This window comes from Equus quagga, chromosome 16, assembly GCF_021613505.1.
Source record: "Equus quagga isolate Etosha38 chromosome 16, UCLA_HA_Equagga_1.0, whole genome shotgun sequence".
NCBI lineage: Eukaryota > Metazoa > Chordata > Mammalia > Perissodactyla > Equidae > Equus > Equus quagga.
Genome location: NC_060282.1, coordinates 46,835,539 through 46,857,497, shown reverse-complemented (window position 1 = coordinate 46,857,497; position 21,959 = coordinate 46,835,539). Strand labels below are relative to the sequence as shown.

At 36.3% G+C, this 21,959-nt stretch overlaps 1 protein-coding gene across 2 annotated transcripts in view; it reads right to left on the bottom strand.

The window, feature by feature from the left end:
• NBN (nibrin) overlaps positions 1-17,402 on the bottom strand; it is a 45,478-nt gene extending 28,076 nt beyond the window's left edge. For both annotated transcript variants that reach the window (XM_046642246.1, XM_046642247.1), the window contains exons 1-7: positions 17,229-17,402; positions 15,181-15,311; positions 13,873-14,021; positions 13,256-13,415; positions 10,813-10,916; positions 5,741-5,858; positions 4,682-4,875 (exon numbers count right to left, since the gene is read on the bottom strand). In XM_046642246.1, the coding sequence (XP_046498202.1) occupies positions 4,682-4,875; positions 5,741-5,858; positions 10,813-10,916; positions 13,256-13,415; positions 13,873-14,021; positions 15,181-15,311; positions 17,229-17,265 (893 nt within the window). In that variant the 5' untranslated portion in view covers positions 17,266-17,402. The remainder of the gene's footprint in view (positions 1-4,681; positions 4,876-5,740; positions 5,859-10,812; positions 10,917-13,255; positions 13,416-13,872; positions 14,022-15,180; positions 15,312-17,228) is intronic.
• Positions 17,403-21,959: the final 4,557 nt, after the last annotated feature.

Genomic DNA, 21,959 nt, shown 5'->3' with positions numbered 1-21,959 from the left:
CATTCCACACTGCTCTAGAGCTCCCAGCTGGTACAAAACAAAGAAAGAGAGACAGAAAAAGAAAGAGAGGGGTATCAAAGGCATAGGATTAAAAAGGAGGATAGAGGGGGCCGACCCGGTGGCGCAGTAGTTAAGTGCGCACGTTCCGCTTCTGGGCGGCCCGGGGTTCGCCAGTTCGGATCCTGGGTGCGGACATGGCACTGCTTGGCAAAAGCCATGCTGTGGTAGGCGTCCCACATATAAAGTAGAGGAAGATGGGCACGGATGTTAGCTCAGGGCCAGTCTTCCTCAGCAAAAAGGGGAGGATTGGCAGTAGTTAGCTCAGGGCTAATCTTCCTTAAAATAAATAAAGGAGGATAGAAACATTATTTACAGATGATATGATTTATACAAAAAAAGACTACAGATAAATTAGAAATAAAAGGTAAGTCTAGGAAAGTGGCAGGATATAAGATTAATATTTAAATGTCAGCTAAATTTGTATATTATCAATAGTAAACCACTAGAAAATACAATTAAAGAGACAATATCATATGTTTATATTATACCTATCAGAGATACAATATCTACCAGAGAATATGTAGTAACCTAGGAATACATCTAATAAAAGGTATTCAAGATCTCTACAGAGAAATTATAAATACTGTTAATTCTCTCCAAATTGATTTGTAGAGTCAATGGAATTCCTAATCAAAATCCCAACAAGGTTTGTGAAAAGATGATTCTAAAATGTATATGGAAAAATAAAGAGCCAACAATAGCCAGGATGCGTCTGAAGAAGAGCAGAAAGAGATTTGTCCTATTAGATATAAGGACTTAAAGTTATAGTAATGAAGGAAGACAAAGTGGTAAATCTGGTGTTGATACAAGGATAGACATATTGATCAATGTAACAGAATAAAGCCAAAAACATTCTTATGCATGTATGGAACTCTGGTATAAAACAGAATCAATTCTAGATAGACTAAAAACAAATTTCAAAAACAAACATTAAATACTAGTAAAAAGTTAGTAAAAAATACAGGTGAATATCTTTTTGATTTGGGAACAGAAAAAGATTTCTTAAACAAAATACAAAAGCACTGACTGAAATAAAAGACTTAATTTTTAGTCTACTAAAATTAAGTGTTTTCATTCAACACAGTAAAAAGTTACAAAGTGGTAACAGATTCCGCAATACATATAACTGACAAAAGGATTAACATCAAGGATATAGAAAGAATACTTAACAAATCAAAAAGAAGAACACACAAATATGCAATTACCATAGAATCCAAGAACTGTACTCTTGGGCATTTATCCCAGAGAAATAAAAACTTATGTTCACATAGAAACCTGTACATGAATGTTCACAGTAGCTTTATCTGTAACAAAAACTGGAAAAACGCAGACGTCCTTCAATAGGCAAATGACTCAACAAACTGTAGTACAGTCATACTATGGAATACTACTCAGCAATAAAAAAAGATGAACTATTGATACACACAACTTAGACGAATCTCCAAGGCATTATACTGAGTGAAAAAGACAATCCTAAAAGGTTATATGCTTATGATTTCATTTATATAACATTTTTTTTAAATGATAAAATTTTTAGAAATGGAGAACAAATTAGCGGTTGCCAGGGACAGGGAGTGGGAGGTGGGTGTGGTTATAAAATTACAACATGAGAGATCCTTGTGGTGATGGAACTGCTCTGTATCTTGACCACAGTGGTGAATACATGAACCTACACATGTGATAAAACTGTATAGAACTAAATATAAACACACACGAGGATAACACATAAAACTGTAGAAATCTGTATCAAAAAAAAAGAATACAATTATCCCAATAGAAAATTGAGCAGGAGACATGAACAGCTATTTTACAAAAGAGGAAAAATGTTCAACAAATGTTTGAAGAAATGTTAAGCATCACTGGTGATCAAGGAAATACAAATCAAAATGACAAGATATGATTATATATCCATTCATTTGGCAAAAATGATAAAGTGCTGAAAATGATGTGCATCTAACTTGATCTCTCATATTAATGTGGGTGGGAGTATAAAATGGAAAACAGTTTGATACTACCTCCTAAAGTTGAGCATTCACATAACCTATGATCCAGCAGGTCTAACTCTGGTAATATACCCTAAATAAAATCCTGTACAAGTACCAACAGGAAACATACAAAAATAATCTTGCTAGCAGTGTTTACAATAATAAAAATCTGGAAACAAGATTTTTTTTCAATGGGGAGTGAACAAACAAAGTGTCGTATATTCACACAATGAAACCATCAAAACAAACAAATTACAGCAACATGCAACAAAACAGATGAATTCATATTGGCAATATAACATTGAGAAAAATCTCCAAAGATTACATGTAGCATGATGACCATAATATAAAGTTAAATCAACTAAAAAGTACACACGCACACACACAAACACACACACGCATTTTAGGAATACATAAACAAGCAATAAAACTATATATAAAAGAAAGCAAGTAAATGATAAGCACAGGAATCAGGATGATAGTTATCCCATGTAGGGGGAAACTGGGCTAGGGGATACAATACAGTAAGGTAGGTTGTTTTTAAGGATCTAGCTTGTATTTTGGGGGGGCAGATTCTCAGACACATTACAAAATTAAAAAGAACTAATTACATAATTAGTGAACAAAATGAATGTGTGCTATTTACTATAGTTCAGGGATGTACTGACTTCTATCCTTCTTCAGAAGATATTTAATCTTAACCACTGACATCCTATACCCACTTCTGACATCTAATCAATACAGCACCAATCCCAGTGTTGCCCTGTTGTCTGAAATTCAATCAATAGCTGGTTTTACTGGCCACTTGCTTGATATAAACTGCACCTTCAATGGCCATCAAGGGCTTGGACTAAGTGGACAGTTGTTATTTTAAGTGACAGTCTTTCCCAAACCGAAAAATTTTCCTCCCTCCAAAACCAAACTGTAACAGGGGCCAAAGACCACAGACCCAAATGTCCCCTCATGATCAAGGCACCAGCCTCTGAGCAATCTCCCACTCTAGCTATTTTCTTACCTTGGGATCTCTGTATATGAAAGGCAGTGAGACGTAATGGTGAAGAGCACAGACTCTGGAACTACACTCCCTGGGTTCACATCCTGGCTCCCATGCTCACTCCCTGTGTTCTACTGAAACCCCCTTGTGCCCTATCTGCACAATGGGGATCTTAACAGTAAATAATACATAGGGTTGTGTGAGGATTAAATGTCTTTACATACGTAAAACTCTCAGAACAGGACCTACTATATGGTATTACATAAGTGTAGCTATTATTGCTGCTGTTCTGCCTGGCTCTCTGAAAAACTAGCCTTAGGTAAAATGTTGCCTCGAAGAGGCCTTTTCTATTTAGAATAAACTTCTCCCGTCTACCCTGTTATTCTGCTTCCTTTATACACATTTGTAATTATCTGTTTACCTTTCTTTATCTGTCTTTCCCTCTAGAAGTAAGCTCCAATAGTAGCAGGGACCATGGCTATCTTGTTTACCATTATACTCCCAGTGCCTAAAACATACTAGAACCACAGTAAATTTTGGCTGTAGTAGTAAAATGGTTTTTGTTACACAGGGATTTTCTTTTCATAGCAGCTAATACATCTCCATTTAAGTAAAAGATACATGGGACAGATGACTGAAATTTTACTTTTTACTTCAGCAAAAAAGGAAAAAAGGAAAAAAAAATCTCCCTGGTCAGAACTCCTGGGACAGGAAAAATGAATATTGTGGGGAGCTAGCTATGGACTTTTTCGGCATATAAATGCCCTAGGCCCTCACTTTTTGTTAGCTGAAAGAAATTTAGTCAAATGACTGCCAAGCTTGATATTTTTACAATACATTTTGGTTTCAACATTGCTAAGACTATTAACACCAACAAAGAGTCTGGGAAAAAAATCCCTTGATTTAGCACTCTCACACTCTCCCTCTCCACTACAAATACTATTCTGAGATAGCTGATATTTTTTCCCACTTTCCCATAATGGCCTATATAAGATAGATAAAAAATTTTATATGCATTTTTTTTTTTTTTAAAGATTTTATTTTTTCCTTTTTCTCCCCAAAGCCCCCCGGTGCATAGTTGTGTATTCTTCGTTGTGGGTTCTTCTAGTTGTGGCATGTGGGACGCTGCCTCAGCGTGGTCTGACGAGCAGTGCCATGTCCGCGCCCAGGATTCGAACCAACGAAACACTGGGCCGCCTGCAGCAGAGCACGCGAACTTAACCACTCGGCCACGGGGCCAGCCCCTTTTATATGCATTTTTAATGGCTAATAATCATCAAAAGACAAATACATTTCAGCTCTAGGCAGTTTCAGAAAAAAATTTTACATTTGAGTTTTAACTTTCTCAACCGTTACATGTTCTACAGAAAAACAAATACTACTTTATTAATTTAGAGGTAAATTCTACAAATTCTATTAAAGTAACAAAAAAGCAGCAAAAAATAAATATTGAGGTAAAATTGTCATGAATAAAGATATTCTATTTCTAACATACTAAGTCATAATAAATTTTCAAGTACCAGACATTATAAAATCTTTATAATTCTTATATATACTTTTACATTGCTATGTGGAGTGCAACAACTTAGATATAAAATCACCTACTTGCTTATTTTTTTACTAACAAAGAATAATTCTCTACCTTTGGAGCATATCCATAATTGAATGAATCCATTTTTTCTGAGAGTCAGGAATTAAGTTCGGTGAATCTGTTATTCCTACATCAACAACACAAGTTCCAGGAGCTGAAAAGAAACTATCTTCTTCTTCATTTTTTTCTGTTATCAACCTAGCAACTCCTCCTCCAAAAACAACTGCTGAACTTAATTTTTTATGCTAAAATGGAAAGAAAAAGAAATAAAATAGCCACAATTAATTTTTTCTTTTCTTTTTTTTTTTGAGGAAGATCAGCCCTGAGCTAACATCCACTGCCAATCCTCCTCTTTTTTGCTGAGGAAGACTGGCCCTGAGCTAACCTCTGTGCCCATCTTCCTCTATTTTATGTGGGATGCCTGCCACAGCGTGGCTTGACAAGCAGTGTGTAGGTCTGCACCCAGGATCCGAACCAGCCACCAAATCCGAACGTGGCCCACCAAATTAGAATGTGCGAACTTAACTGCTGCACCACCAGGCCGGCCCCCACAATTAGTTTCTTGAGTACATTTTTTAAATTCTAAGAATCTGATTTGGGAAGCAACATAAAAGTAGAATTGGTTCTACTTCTTGAGAGGACAACCTGAGCCTCTACTCTGAGAAAATGCCTAGTTTACCAGGTATTTCTGCAGCCCTGGAATCATTACATTGTCTGCAGCTCCTCATCACACAGTATTCTAACTTTGGGCTTACTTGCATGATTTTTCCAACTACAACATAAACTTCTGGAATTCTCATTTCAGCACACAGAAGACAATCAACAGTTGTTTACTATCAGAACAAGTAAGGACTTAAAAGTTTTCTGTCTCCCCCCCACCCACCTACACATTTATATATACTTAAGTAATAGGCCAATTAACAGACATTAGAAATAACACAATCATATACTTGAACACTGGGCAGGTTCTGATGCCTGGGCAGTTTTTTATTCCACTTCACACTTCTCCACAAAATCCTGAAAGAAACTGCATTAACAACTATTGATAACAGTAATAATTTATCCTAGCTTATAATGTTTACTTTAGGAAAATTTAGCTTATAACATTACCTGCTTGGCATTTAGAAATACAAATGTTTTCCCTTTGAAGATTTGTTTTCTTTCCTGTCGTCCTGACAGATCAATATTTTTACTTCCAATAGCTGGTTCATCAATAGGTGGGTAAAAACTGTAAAAAAAAAGTATATTCCAATTATATATTACTCTGTATGTATACTACTGGATTTCTAAATGGACCAGCTATCTAGACACTAAAGAGGCTTAATTTCCATAATACCATTAAACTATGTCAAAACTTCTTTTGTTTTTGTTTTTTTGTTTTGTTTTGTTTTGCTTTTGAGGAAGATTAGCCCTGAGCTAACGTGCTGCCAATTCTCCTCTTTTTGCTGAGGAGGACTGGCCCTGAGCTAACATCTGAGTGCCTCTTACTCTACTTTCTATGTGGGACGCCTACCACAGCATGGCTTGCCAAGCAGTGCCATGTCCATACCTGGGAACTGGCAAACCCTGGGCCGCTGAAGTGGAACGTGTACACTTAACTGCTGCGCCACTGGGCTGGCCCCAGGATAAATTTTTAATCTCTCTTCAAACACACTTCATCCTTTCTCCCTTTTAACAAAAATTCTCCCATATCTTACACTTCTTTTAGTGTAAAAGGCAACTAACACTCCACTTACATACAAATGGCTAGTTTACAAATTAGTCTACATAGCAATGTAACAACACTAGATTACAGACCCAGTCTCAGACAAAAGTGGTATGTAAATGTTTAACACATACATAAGACTGAGTAGATATAAGATTCTTACTGCTTTCTACTGACACTAAAATATGATTTTTAAATTATCTACAGCTCTGTGTTATTCGCATGATCATTCTCAATTTTGCCACAGATGATAGTTTACTGTGTCAAGAGAGCAGTTAATTGTAGTTTAGTTCAATGAAGACTGAACATTTGTTATATCCTGAGCCAGGTTCCTAAAGAATTCCCTTAGCTCTCCTTAATGGCACTACAAGAGTTCCAGCTTTCACTTGTGTGATCCTTTAATGTTTGATTCCTCCACTAAGTGCCATGAAGGCAGAAAATGTAATGCTTTTCAGCTCATCATTATATCCTCAAGTCTATCTTGCCTGGTTCATGGTAGGCATTCAATAAATATTTGATAGTAAATAAACTGATAGTATAAAATACAAATAAAAATTTCACCTAATGAATTAAAATTAGACAAAAAGTAGAAACATCTCTCAATTCCCTCAATATAGATTTTGAATATTAAAATTCTGGGGTTGGAAAAATGTAGTTTGGTTTTCTTTGAGCCCCAATACTCAGTAAGACTGATCCTGAAAAAAAAAAAAACATTACTATATTAACAAGAATCTAACCAAATGTTAGAGCTGTGTATAGATACATTTACATATATATGATATAATAGATGATTGATAATACAGTGATAAATAATAAACTATGTTCTGGAACTTCATATACCTAGACAAGCCTTTTTCTTATTAACAATGTAAGCATGAGAACAAGAAAGACGAGACTAGTGACAAATGTGAAGAAAATACAATTAAAAATCAATTATTTCTGAAGCATTACATTCTAGAAGTTTCAAAGCATTTCTGAGGCTCTAGTGATTTGACAGCTAGTAAGAAAATTGGAAAACAGTAAATTAACTCAGCAACGACCTACATTAGAAGGACACTGTCTGAATACAAGGCTACCACAAATATAAAGTGATCTCCAATTTCTGTAATGAAAAAATTAAAACATCTTCTGGCACACTTACATAGAAACTTCAAGAGCTACAAATAAAATACTTATGTTTTATTATGCTATAACTGGTATATATTACTCACAAAATCTATAAAATATTAATATAGAAATAATCACTTTTTCCTATATATTTTACAGCTTTTAAAGTCTTTACATGATCTTCAATAAATTTCATCTAACCTTTACTTCTGTCCCAAGATTTTCCAAATACAGAATTTTTCTGAATTCATGTATAATTCTGGCCCTGAAAACTGTATTCAGAGACACAATATTTATTTGCCCAACATCTGGACAGCTGTTTATTTCATTAGTCCTGTAGGCATAATGTTCATGATTTCTAGTACTCACGATACTGCATTGTTTTGGTGATCTCTAAAAGGCTTGAATTATATTGATACCCACAACTTGCAAATGTGACGTCATATCTTCAGGAAAAAATTTCTACTATGTGCTAAATTTCTTTGCCTTGAATTTTAATTGATTACATAAGGTCAACTCTATAAGCTTCCTAAACTTTCATTTACTGTGACTGTTTCAGGGTAATGTGTCTTTTGGGTCTGAGATTTGAATACAAGCTACATAAGTTACCCTGTTCCTGTTTCATGGATGCTAGCTAATGACACAAGACTCCTGGGTCGGAGAAAAAGCAGCAAGCCAGTATGTTTAAAGCAGGTCTCCTCCCCAACCAAGTTCCAGGGGATTACAGAAAAGGTACATCCAGAGTTGTGTTCCAGGAGAGTTATACACAGTGAGTTGTGTTACACTGAACTTGGGAATCCACCAGTTTTATAACAAGCTATAAGCAGGCCTGCTCTTTGTCCTAGTCTGGGGAAGATTATTACCTCATCCCTCAAAGTTTCTCACGGCAAACATAACTCTGAGAAATGGCCTGGGTATAGGACGGTCAGGCCCTGCATACTTGGCATATCCAGCAAGCTTTGTATGAATGCAAAGACTCTCTCTCCCAACAATGTTTTCCAAAAAAAATGCTAGCTGTTTAAAATAAAGTAATTGAGAGAGCACTTTGTAAAAATTCAAATAAAAAGTAACTCCTTCTCTTTTCTAAGTGATCATTTCCTTATATTCAGACATGCGCAGTAGTTTAATGAACTTCCTTTATCAGAGTATAGATTATCAAAATTAAATGCTCCTCTTAAACAGAATCTTCTAAAGATGACTTCATCCACATTGCTATTTTGGTGACAGTATAGGAAAATGAGATATCACAAACCATATCAGGCAATGAACCTTGAACTCCGTCTTACCTTATCTCTCGGTAACAGTGCAGACATGTAGACATAACTGCACTTAAAAGGACTAACTTTTTGTTAGGTAAAAACATTCTAGTATGCCTAATTTAAATTCAGGACTAGTGATAATGCTTTTACAGAACTAAAGGAAGAGGTAGTTATGTAATAAAACAGCCACCACAATTTATTTCATATCCTTTTTGTAACCCATCCTACTACTATTTAATATTTTAAATTTAATCCTTTTTCAATTTAGTAGTTGAGCACATAGTGAAATAAATCTTCAACAAGCATATCAAAATGGATCCCAATAGGTAGAGGAATCTATTAAGGCAAAAAACTACATATTTTAAAATAATATTAAAAATTTGGTTACAGCTGCCATCATCAAACATGGGCTAATGTAATTGTCTTTCCTGGTTAATACCAAATTAGGAGTTACTGAACAATCTTATAGTAGAGATGTTTTATTGTAGCTATCTAAGTTAATACAGTCACAAATTGAAGAAACAGAAAAAAATTATGCCAAACCTAAAGTCAAAAACAGATCTGGGTTAAACACACCTGAGAATCTCAACAATCAGTAGGAATCAATGACTAATTCTGAAAACTCCAAGACCACAAACCATACCATCAGTAGTAAAACCTATCAGACCCCTGCATTCCCAAGTAATCTAGAATTAACAATGGTTTATCACCTGTAAACAGGGTCATTATTTATAGAATTTATCAACTCCCCTAGGGAAGTTTATAAATAGGTTTCAAGGGCAAATGTGATTCTCTTGAAAGATGACGCAAGTTGGTTGTACGTAATTGAAGTTTCTGGAGGAGAGACCAGTGCTTTCATGTTCTCACAGGGCTCTAGGACTCAAAAGGTTAAGATTAATCTATTTTAAAATCTGAGGATCTCTTTCCAGAGAGTCCAAAAACATTACATTATCTGTTAACCAGATTATAAAATACAATAAACTTCCCAAGTAAAAATTAAAAACAAAGAGAAATATCTGATTTTCAGTTACTTGTATGTATATGTATTATCAGGTGTAAAAAGTCCCTTAAAAATCCTGTATTGGGCAAAACAGCTTAGAATACCTAGTAATATTTTAAAATTAGTGACAAAATACTTAACCTGCATAATATTTTAGATTTTTTAAACCTCCTCAAATATTCAAAGTTGTCCTACAGAGATAAGATGATATACATATATAGTCAATCCATTACGCCATATAAACTATAATCTACTGACATATATTTTAAGCAAGCATGCTCTTGTGCTAAATTGACCAAAAACATCCACCATTTTATAGTTGCCAGCATTTTAACTTGCAATCTGGGAAAAAAAAAATTCAAACATCTTCCTCTTCAACTATACTTTACTACTTCAAACAACATTAATACAATATATACAGTAGATAGATCCTTTAGTCTGGTGGTTCACAAATTTAGCTGAATATCCAAAAAAATAAATAAAGCTATCATGAATCTTCGCAGACACTGCAATTAGCAACATTTCTTTTAACAAGCACCTATTATGATGCCAGGCAATGTGCTCAGACTTTGTATATACTGTCACTTAAAATAACTAATACTTATATTAATACTAATAATGCTATATACTTAAATACTCAGCAGTACAGGTATTAGTCTCATTTTTCAAAGGAGGTAACTGACACTCAGAAGAAATAAGCTCCATTCCCAAGGCCACAGTGCTGTTAATATTCTGGCCTGGAACTACGTGGCTCCAGAATAGGGTTGCTGCCCCACACAATTCCAGGGGTCCCGTGTGCATGATGCTTGGCACTGGAACATGTGCTCTATTGATTATCCCTCTGTGCCATTTACTGTCCTTCAGTTTTTTTCTTTAAAGATTGGCACATATGTAACATTTGTTTCACTAAGATAAGAAACAACCAGCAAAGAATTTGGGGGACTTTTCTTCACATACTAACAAAAAAAGTCATTAATAAAAGTGAACTATAGCATTACATCCTGAAACAGTCATTAAAGAGGGAAGTAACCTAAATAAAATCAGTGCCATCACAATACATCACATATATTTTGTACGTCATATTTTATTATATTTAAAATACACAACATACCTTTCAATTTGTGGAGGCTGTTTCTTGGACTGAACTGCTTTAAGAAATTCAGTAAAGTATTCTGGCTTTACAATTGGACGTCCACAAATGAGTGCACATATTGTCTAAAAAGAAGAAAATGTGAATACATACATACTAGCTTCTTTTAAAGAAAAGTTTTAAGTTATAGACTACAAAGGGGCTCTTATATCCTGTCTTTCCTCTCACCTCTTTAAATTTATAAGGTTGCCACAATCTATAAAATAGAAGTCAGTATTCAGTCACTGCTTAGTTTTAGTATACAAATCCCTACATAATCCTGAATATAAGAAGCCACTAATTACAATATTAATTTAAAAACTGCTTTGGGGAGACAGATAATACAACATAAAATATAAGTCAATTTTAAAGTGCATTCCAATTTTAAAAACATTAAAATGTTAAAAAGTGTTCTCTTAGAATTGAGGAACTACAACAACTGCCCTAGAGAAGACATGAGATAAACATGAAAGATAAGATCTTTTCAGCCTTTCAAATAGACTGTAAATACGGAAAAAGTCTCTTCAAGAAAATAAATAAATGAATAACTGGGTTGGGTAAAAGCTCAAAATAAGTATATAAGGGGAGTGGTAAGAAACTTCAAATAGCAAGTGAATTAAGCTATAAGCCTCAAACAAGATATATCCATAAAATTTGAGAAAGATTAGAAAATACCACCACTGGCAATGAAAATAAAGATTCAGCATAATTCTAGGAAATAATCCAACTAAAAAATTAAGTATGCTTCTAATAACGGGGTACTACCTAAATATGAGCAAGCTTTTTAGAGTGTCTCTCAAGAATGGAATCTGAAAGACACCAACCTCGAATGTGAACAAAATAACTGACTTCTTGCATGAAGCAGTAATGTGCAATTCAACAACCGACTGAGTAAGCCCCAATGCATGTGATGCTGGGCAAAGGATACAACTAACTGCTCTACACCTCAGTTTCTTTTCCAGAAAATGAAAATTGAACTGAATGCTCTTTAAGTTCCCTTTTACTTCTAACACTCAATGATTTCAAAAACATAAAACTAACCTGTACTTTTGGAAAATTTACCAAAAAAATAATATGACAAGGTTTCCTTTTTTGGCACGATTTGTCAGAAATATTGAAAAAGGAGGACTGCTCTGCAGGCCTGTGATGGTCTATATCAGTACTCACTAATACACTGGGCCATTAGCATCCTAGTCACTGAGACAGGGTGTACTCTGGTGAATGGAGGCTAGTTTCCAGGTCTGTCACAGACTCGGTAAAACATCTCTCAAGACCATCTAACTGCCTTTGCTCTCATTTCACAGCCACCAAGCAAGGGCAAGATTACCTATTCCATTTCTCAAAGACCCTGATATCTTTAAGGGGACCAGGATGGAGTCTACAGACAAATATTCTGGAAAGGTGCATCTCTACTGTAAACTAATAAATGGACATTTTGATTTATGACTCTAGTATCTGTGGGTTCATTAGGATAAATTAGTACTCAGGATGCAAATCACTGCTGAATTTATAAATCAATTTCACAAATTTGCAAAGATGAAAAGATCCTTGATCACAGATAACCCCTGCAAGATAAAAGCTTAACTTGAGGTTCAATCTGAGCAGTAAGCCTTTCTTTATGACGCCTTTTTAGCTATAATATAAATATTCTAATTAATTAAATTAGATATGAAAGGATTTCGTATCACCTAATAAAGGAATCTAAATATGTGCTGCTTTTCACTATAGATATCAACCCAAAACAGCTCCACATATCTATAGTCAACCCACTTAAAAGGAGACACATCACCTCCCAATGCCATTCTTTAATTAGCTTTGGATATAACCAAATCTGATGAAGACGCAAAATCTGAAAACATACCAAACCATATTACTGTTTTAATGAATAGTCAGCATCTTCTAAAGATACATATCCACCAGCTGTTTATTGTGAAGATACGTTAAAGTAATATTAAACTACAATAACTTAAAAAGTCTTTGTGATTAGGGCTTTAAAGCAAATAAAAAAAACTAAATAAGAGAGCATGAAATCATGAGGGGATCTGGAGGAAGACAACTTGATAGAAGAGACTAGAGATGCTAACTTTGAAGACTGGCAGCTGATCTCAGTCACTTGGCTTTTAGCCTGAAGACAAACTATGCACTGTAATAAACTTCTTGGTGAAAGGATAACATAAATCATTTTCTTAAATGCTATATCAAAATCCAAAATATAATTTTATGTGCTTTTGCTTGTATCAGATAATAAACAGTTATCTGAAAAGCCATTCTAGACTAAATGGTATACAAAGGCATGGAGCTGGCATATATAAATCTACAAGATAGTTTTAAAGTAAATGAATTTAAAAATGTCTGTGTATACTAGGGTGAGTACACTTAACTTCACAGAACTTATGTTAACATAATAACAAGGCATTCAACCTACTTTAATGGTAACTTTAACTGATATCATGACAAGGTGAGTGCATTCTTCTGTCCAATTATTTACTGTAAGTCCTCCAAGTTGCAATACAGCTTGATTTAAAGCAGTTTTCCCAGCGACATCTAAACAAGAAGAGCATGCAACCAAAGGCTCATACTCTACTCTGTAAATGAGAATAAGTTACACAAAGTTATATTATCATAGTTATGGAGATGGCAACTTACAGAACTTTAAACTTTAAGTTCGCATCACATGCTGTTATTTTAATTAATATGTATTATTAAACTTTCTAACTTATGAAATTTTCACATTCTAGGTCTTGAGTTGAAATTAAGAAAAAGCAAGGATCAAAGCTAACATTACACTTTCACCTATGGTGAATCAAACAAACGTACCTCAAGGTTCTCGGGGGCCACTCAACTCAAACTCATTCACTCTCGTCACTATCTATGATTAACAAAATGCACTAACCACATGTGGTACAAAGTTCACTACTGTGCTAAGAAGAAACTAAATTACACTGTTTTCAATTCAAGATCCATAAATATCCTTGTCCTTGAGGATATGATTAATGCGAATAAAGCTGTCCATTTCTAATGCCAATTAAAAAAAACTCTTACCTGAATTTACTTTCAAACACTCCAAAAGTAATTCTATCCCTTGTCTTCAAAGTTAAGGAAAGGCCATTCTGCATTTTTTCCTCATTAACAAAGGTACCATACTTAGAATTATCTTTTATTGTCAGTGTAGGGATTTCATCCGTTTGACTCTGAAAAAGAAAATCAGTAAATAATTGAAAGTCTTTTACCACTCAGCAAATACAATTCCCAGGAGACAAAGTTTCAAAAGAAAAGGCTGACAACTGTTTGAATAGGCAACAGATAGATGGCTAACCTCCCAACACAGCAGGCAATACAGTTATTGTTTTGGTTGCCTGCAGAGAACAATCACTCAACTAGCAATTAATGGAAAATTTCCTAACTCCAGGATCACTCCCCTTAGAACATACATTTTCTTTATTTTTTTAAGTCAGTGGAGATTTTCCTGACCCCTCAATTTCACACATTTGCTAATTCTTGCTTTTGTACAGTTTGTTTCATGTATAACATAACAGCTTCTCCTTAGGTTTTTTTTTTTAATTATCAAAATTACATAGTAAAAATTGGTCCAATGAGAAAAGGCTAGTATGTGTGACTTGCAGTAACAGCTTTGTTTTTTTTTTAAGGAATTTCAACAGTGTTTTTCTGTACCTAAAAGAATAAGACACACAAAGCCTAAATATTACTCAAGAGATCCAGCATTTGCTGATCTGCAGTCTTTGCTTAAAATAATGGCTTTTCTTTCCTATTACCACCAGCACCATCATGAGCACAGCTATTTCTATATATTTGTATTACTTTTTCATCACCCAAAGTTGTGGCCAAAACAAACCCAAAGTCATTCAAAGAAGCTGTGAGGCATAAGCAACAGCTGTTTTCCCTAATAAAACAAATCAATTCTCATTATGAAAACCTACCTTATACAGGAAATACCTGTGTTCAGAGGGCTACACAAACTCTTTAAAGCAGAAGCCGTGACAGTTTATTCTCTGCTCTATTCCCAGTCTTGCCACAGTGACTGACACACACAGTAAGCACTCAATAAATGTTTAAGTAAATAAATGTAAATATGCTCTGCTTCCTCTGAGTTTCTAAATCACTGAAACAAACAGTAAAATACTGGAAAAGAAACTTCAAATTTCAAAATAAATATATACCACTGGAACCGCAGCCAAAATTTAACTATTTAATTGTGTTAACATTAAAAATAAACTTAACAGCTTTATGAAGTAAAAAGTCCTAGGAATTCCCCTTACAGATGCACCAAAGTAATCATTTGTGATTTCAACCCCCTTACAGTAAGCTAGTGAAATAAAATTAGTAACATACCAGGTTGGTTACAGAAAAGTTAGCAGTTAACACAGCATGATTTCGACTGATTGACTGATCATCTTCAATTAGAATGCCACAGTTTTTCCTTCCAACAATGTACTCAACACCAGTCAAAAGTCTGTATGGTTCTAAGAGAATTAAAAAAAAAAGTAAATTAGTAAATACACACATAAGTGTATATGTATACATGCATATATGATACAGATATGGCAAATATTTAAATATTTCTATTTTGCTATTTAAATGTCAATAATCAACTTTATGTAAATCAAACTTGTGTTTTCTAATAAAGCCTCAGTGAAGGATGCAAAAGATTATCTAAATAGATGGAAAATTCTACCATTTTTCTAAAGAGAAAACAATATTGAAAAGTGTTACTGCTCGCCCAAATTAACTTATAAACAAAGCATTACCAAACAAAATCACAATACTACGTTTGAAATTGATAAATGGATTAGAAAACCCATCAGGAAAAATATAATAAAAACTGGTCAAGAAAAACTTGAATATTACAGGAACTACCCCTACTAGACTGTAAAATATGCCATAAAGCTATTGTAACTAAAAACTATGGTATTGGATCAGGAGTAAACAACATAGATCGATGCAAGAAAAATTCAGACGACATTCAAGTGTATATTTGGGAAATTTTGTTTTTATGTTAAAGGTAGCATTTCAAATCAGTGGGAAAGGATTTTTAGTTAAAAAAAGTTGGAAATCATAAACCGTTGGAGTAAAAGCATATATGTTCTAGACTTGTAGAGCTTAGTTTGGGTACACACGATTCCATTACAGGAGTGGTAGAGCGATTAAGGGCAGATAAACTAGACAAGTTGGAAGGAGTCCAGGTAAGCTTTGACTAGGTTGGGATTATATTTTGTTAATCAGAGATTCTTAACTCACAGGGAACTGTTTCAAGTAAAAACTTTTGTATGGTTTACTTACTGTTTTTCTAGAGGAATGGGCCCAAAACTTCCATTAGATTCTGAAAAGAGTAGCACTGTCACTAGAGGCAGTCTTCTGCTACCACCCTACCGGAACTCTGAGAGCCAGCCACAGGCTACTACAACTGTTCTTTGAAAGGAACTGAATCCTGCTGGCCCACCAACAGTGTATGCTCTATTTCTGCATTGCTCCAAATACACGGTAACGCCTTGATCTTTGTCTTCATGGTATTATTTAGTATTTATAATATTGTAGTATTTATTTTCCTTACCATTCGTTTGGCCATCTTCGTCTCCCTTACACTGTCAGTCAATTCAGCCTCTACATAGACCTTTTTTCCAATTATAATGTAAACTTCCTGAGGGCAAGACCGAAACACAGGCTACCTCTGCTTATCCGTCTATCAACTAAATACGGACTCACACAGACTAGGCAACCAAGTAACACGAGATAACCATTTCCACTGCTGGAAATGCAGAAAAGAAAAAAAATCTACTTTTTCAGTTGTGCTGATGACAAAATGGAAAAAGGCTCTGAAACATAACTGAAATTATGCTTTCCCGTGGTTGCCATTTCCCAAAGTCATTTCTGTGGTTCTTCACAAAAATAAACAATGAGCTCAAGACCTGTTGCCATCGTGCGGTCTAGCCTGTGATAACTTATTCCGGGTGTTTCCTCAAAAGCATAAAACACTAGAGGTCACAATAGGTACCCCGCCTCAGGCTCGCTTCGCCAGGCCATCTAGGCCGGGATCAGGGCCGGTCTCGCCGGCGGAGTGGGTCTCCACCACAGACAACATGGCGGCAGATAGAGGAGGGGCGGCGGCCTTCACTGAAGGGCCGGGCGCCTCACGCCTACACCACCCGCCAGGCCAACGCCTGGTTCGAAAGCTCTGCGCCGCTCGGAGGACCCCGCGGCCCCCACATCAAATGCGCGGCTTTCGTACTTCGCTCCCCGAGCCTCCCGGAGAGGGAACGAAGACGGCGCCGGAAGGCTGCGAGGGGAAGCAGAACGGACCGGAAGCATCGCTCGGCCAACCCTCTGCCCACCGCGGCTGTTCCCGGGGAAGCAGCCCCCGTACACCTCCCTTCAGCCCTTACCTCGGGCGGGGCCCGCGACGGGTACCAGTTTCCACATGGGTCCAGACCCTCAGGATCCAGGCCAACCTGCAGCCCTGAAACGGCAGCAAGTGACCAACGTGCGCGGCCGCAGCGCCTGCGATCGGCGCGGGCTCCAGAACGTGCGCGCTCCCGGAAGCCGCGCCTGCCTAGAAAACCGAGGTATGGACGAGAAGGCGACGTGGGCACCTTGGTCGTCGCCTGGTGGTTAGGACCGGAATAGCGCAATCTGCATTAACATATGGTGTATTAAATGGCTACGAAGGGGCAAGCCCGGTGCCCGAGTGGTTGGCTTCTCAGTGGACTTTGGCGGCCCGGGATTCGCCGGTTTGGGATCCTGGGCGCAGACCGAGCACCGCTCATCAAGCCATGTTGAGGCGGAGTCCCAAACAGCACATAACTAGAAGGATCTACTAGTTGAATACATACAACTATGTACTGGGGGGCTTTGGAGAGAAGAAGGTAAAACAAAACAAAAAGGCTATGACGTACTGATCTCATTTTAAGGTGTTCAATGGATACTAGATTATCTACTTTTTATGATTGTGAATGAAAATTATTTTAAAAATTAGCTCCAAAGCAACATAAGGAAACTTTCTCCTTAAAGACGTCAACATAGTGACTAGTTATGTAATTCCACGCCTTTGCAGTTTCTTAAGTTGCAGTCATTCATATGTATGGATCCTAATGATGGGGATAATTATCATGAAGACAAGAATTTCACCCCAAGTCAACTCATTATTTTTACTCAAAGCTCAAATCAACTTCTCCTAACTAGTCTCTTTTTTTTTAAGATTTTTAATTTTTTTTTTCCCCAAAGCCCCCCAGTACGTAGTTGTGTTTTTTTTTTTTTTAAGCTGTGGGTCCTAGTTGTGGCATGTTGGACGCCGCGTCAGCGTGGCCTGATGAGTGGTGCCATGTCCAGGCCCAAAATTGGAGCGAAACCCTGGGCCAGGGAAGCGGAGCCCCCGAACTTAACCACTTGGCCACGGGGCGGCCCTAACTTGTCTGTTTCATAATGTTGCACTTTCACAATTAATTAATTAGTAGCTTAATACTGAGAGGGTTTCTCCTTCCTTTTCATTTCCGTTTGTACCAAACTGGTCCAAGCTCCTTTCTTAATATTCCAGTAACCTCCTAATCATTCACCGCCCACCTCCTGCAGTAACCCATTCTACATCCTGCATACTACAAACTATAAACACCCAGAACACACTTCTGATCATGTAATTCGTTGTTTTCAAAAGCATTCCGTAATGAGAAGAAGGAAATGTGACTTTAAAAGTCTGGTTTACCAAGCTCTGTTATAAACATAGATGCAAAAATCCTAAACACAAAATTAGCAAGTTGAATCAGGCGGTATATAAAAAGGATAATTACGACTAAGTGGGGCTTATTTCAGAAATGGAAGGGTGGGTGTTTACTGAGGAAAGAAAAGCAATGCAATTCACCAGAATAATGGGAAAGATGGAGGAAAATCATGCTCATTTTGGTAGTTGCAGAAAAAGCATTCAATAAAAATTAAGCATCCGTTCATCTATCCATTAATTCTCAGGAAAATAGGAATAGAGGGAACATCCTTGATCTGATAAAGGGCAGCTACAAAAAAATGCACTTTACATTATACTTAAGGTAGATTTTTGAGTGTTTCCCTTGATATCAGGAATGAAATAAGGACATATTTGCTCTTAGAATTTATTTTCAACATGGTATTGGGTGTTTAACCAATGCAATGAAGGAGGAAAAGAAAAGGCATATAGATTGAAAAGGAAGAAATAACACTGTCATTATTCACAATGACACAATTATGTACATTGAAAATCTAAAAGAATTTATCGGCAAACTATTTAAATTAATAAGTCAACTTAAATGGTGACCAAATACAATGTCTATATACAAAATTTAATTACCTTTATTCCAGAAAATAAATAGAAAATGACGTATATAAGATAATTATAATAGCACCAAAAGTCATCAAATACCTATTAAGAAATCTATCAAAAGATGTGATACAAAACATTATCGATTATAAAACATTATTGACAGATATTAAAATAAGTCCTAAATAAATGTAGGGATAATATACCATGTTCATGGATTAAGATGTCATTTTTCCCAAAATTGGTTCAATGCAATTTCAAGAAGGTTTTTTTTAAAGATTTTATTTTTCCTTTTTCTCCCCAAAGCCCCCAGGTACATAGTTGTATATTTTTAGTTGTGGGTCCTTCTAGTTGTGCTATGTGGGACACTGCCTCAGCGTGGCTTGATGAGTGGTGCCATGTCCGTGGCCAGGATCCAAACCAGTGAAACCCTGGGCCGCCACAGCAGAGTGCAGGAACTTAACCACTTGGCCACAGGGCCGGACCCTCAAGAATATTTTTTTTTTTTTTAAAGATTGGCACGTAGGCTAACAACTGTTGCCAATCTTCCTTTTTTTTTTTAAGGATTGGCACCTGGGCTAACAACTGTTGCCAATCTTTTTTTTTTTTCTGCTTTATTTCCCAACCCTGACCCCCCATACATAGTTGTATATCTTAGTTGCAGGTCCTTCTAGTTGTGGGATGTGGGACGCTGCCTCAATGTGGCCTGACGAGCGGTACCGTGTCCGCACCCAGGATCCGAACCCTGGGCCGCCACAGCGGAGTGCGCAAACTTAACCACTCAGCCACGGAGCCGGCCCCCTCAAGAATATTTTTTGAGTGTAAGTTGATAAGCAGATTCTAAAATCTATGTGCAAATACAAAGACTGAGAATAGCCAAGGAAATTTTGAAGAAGACCAAAGTTGGAGTACTTATAGTTACCCAATGTCAAGATGTATTATAAAGTTATTGTTACTAAGTCAGTGTTCTATTGGTGCAAGGATAGAAATTAGGCAAATGTGTCAAAATTGAGAGGCCTAAAAAAGATCTACACATATAAGATAATTTGATTTTCACAAGAGATACTACAGAGCAATGGAGGAAAGTTTTTTTTTTTTCAATAAATGATCCTGGGGACATTGGCGAAGGGGAGGAAGAAATTTTCTTGGTTTTTCTGGCTGGCCTAAGAATTAATTTGACAGGAGACAGATGAACAGAAGAAAATCAATGTTTAATAACATATATACATGGGAGAGACCCAGGAAAACTGCATAACTTGCCAAAATGCCTGAAGCCACCACCTTATATACCATCATCAGCTAAAGACAAAAAAGGATGTTGAGGTAGTGGCTTGGAACTTTAAAAAAGGAGAAAAGTGATGAAAAAGCAAATTTTTTTTAAAATTTTTTATTGAGTTGATAGGTTAAAATCTTGTGAAATTTCAGCTGTACACTATTGTCTGTCAGTCATGTTGTAGGTGCAACCCTTCACCCCTTGTGCCCACCCCCCATGCCCCCTTTCCCCTGGTAGCCACTAATCTGTTCTCTTTGTCCACAGGTTTAAATTCCTAATATGAGTGTAGTCATACAGAGATTGTCCTTCTCTATCTGGCTTATTGCACTTAACATAATTCCCTCAAGGTCCATCCATGTTGTTGCAAATGGGACGATTTTGTTCTTTTTTATGGCTGAGTAGTATTCCATTGTATATATATACCACATCTTCTTTGTTGAATCATCTGTTGATGGGCACTTAGATTGCTTCCATGTCTTGGCTATTGTAAATAATGCTGCAATAAACATTGGGGTGCATAAGACTTTTGGAATTGCTGACTTCAAGCTCTCTGGATAGATACCCAGTAGTGGAATAGCTGGGTCATATGGTAGTTCTATTTTTAATTTTTTGAGGACTCTCCATACTGCTTTCCATAGTGGCTGCACCAGTTTGCATTCCCACCAGCAGTGCACGAGGGTTCCTTTTTCTCCACAACCTCTCCAACATTTGCTACTATTTGTTTTAGTTATTTTTGTCATTCTAATGGGTGTAAGGTGATATCTTGGTGTAGTTTAGATTTGCATTTCCCTGATGATCAGCGATGTTGAACATCTTTTGATGTGCCTATTGGCCATCTGTATATCTTCTTTGGAGAAATGTCTGTTCATATCTTCTGCCCGTTTTTTGATCGGGTTGTTTAATTTTTTGTTGTTGAGTTGTGAGTTCTTTATATATTATAGATATTAAGCCTTTGTTGGATGTATGACTTGGAAATATTTTTTCCCAGTTAGTGGGTTGTTTGTTTGTTTCAATCCTGTTTTCATTTGCCTTGAAGAAGCTCTTTAGTCTGATGAAGTCCCATTTGTTTATACTTTCTATTGTTTCCCTTGTCTGAGAAGACATGGTGTCCAAAAAGATCCTTTTACGACTGATGTCAAAGAGTGTACTGCCTACATTTTATTCTAGAAGCCTTATGGTTTCAGGTCTCAGCTTTAGGTCTTTGATCCATTTTGAGTTTATTTTGGTGAATGGTGAAAAAGAATGGTCAATTTTCATTCTTTTACATGTGGCTTTCCAGTTTTCCCAGCACCATTTATTGAAAAGACTTTGTTTTCTCCATTGTATGCCCTCATCTCCTTTGTTGTAGATAAGCTGTCCATAGATGTGTGGTTTTATTTCTGGGCTTTCAATTCTGTTCCATTGATCTGTGCACCTGTTTTTGTACCAGTACCATGCTGTTTTGATTACTGTAGCTTTGTAGTATGTTTTGAAGTCAGGGATTTTGATGCCTCCAGCTTTGTTCTTTTTTCTCAGGATTGCTTTAGCAATTCGGGGTCTTTGTTGCCCCATATGAATTTT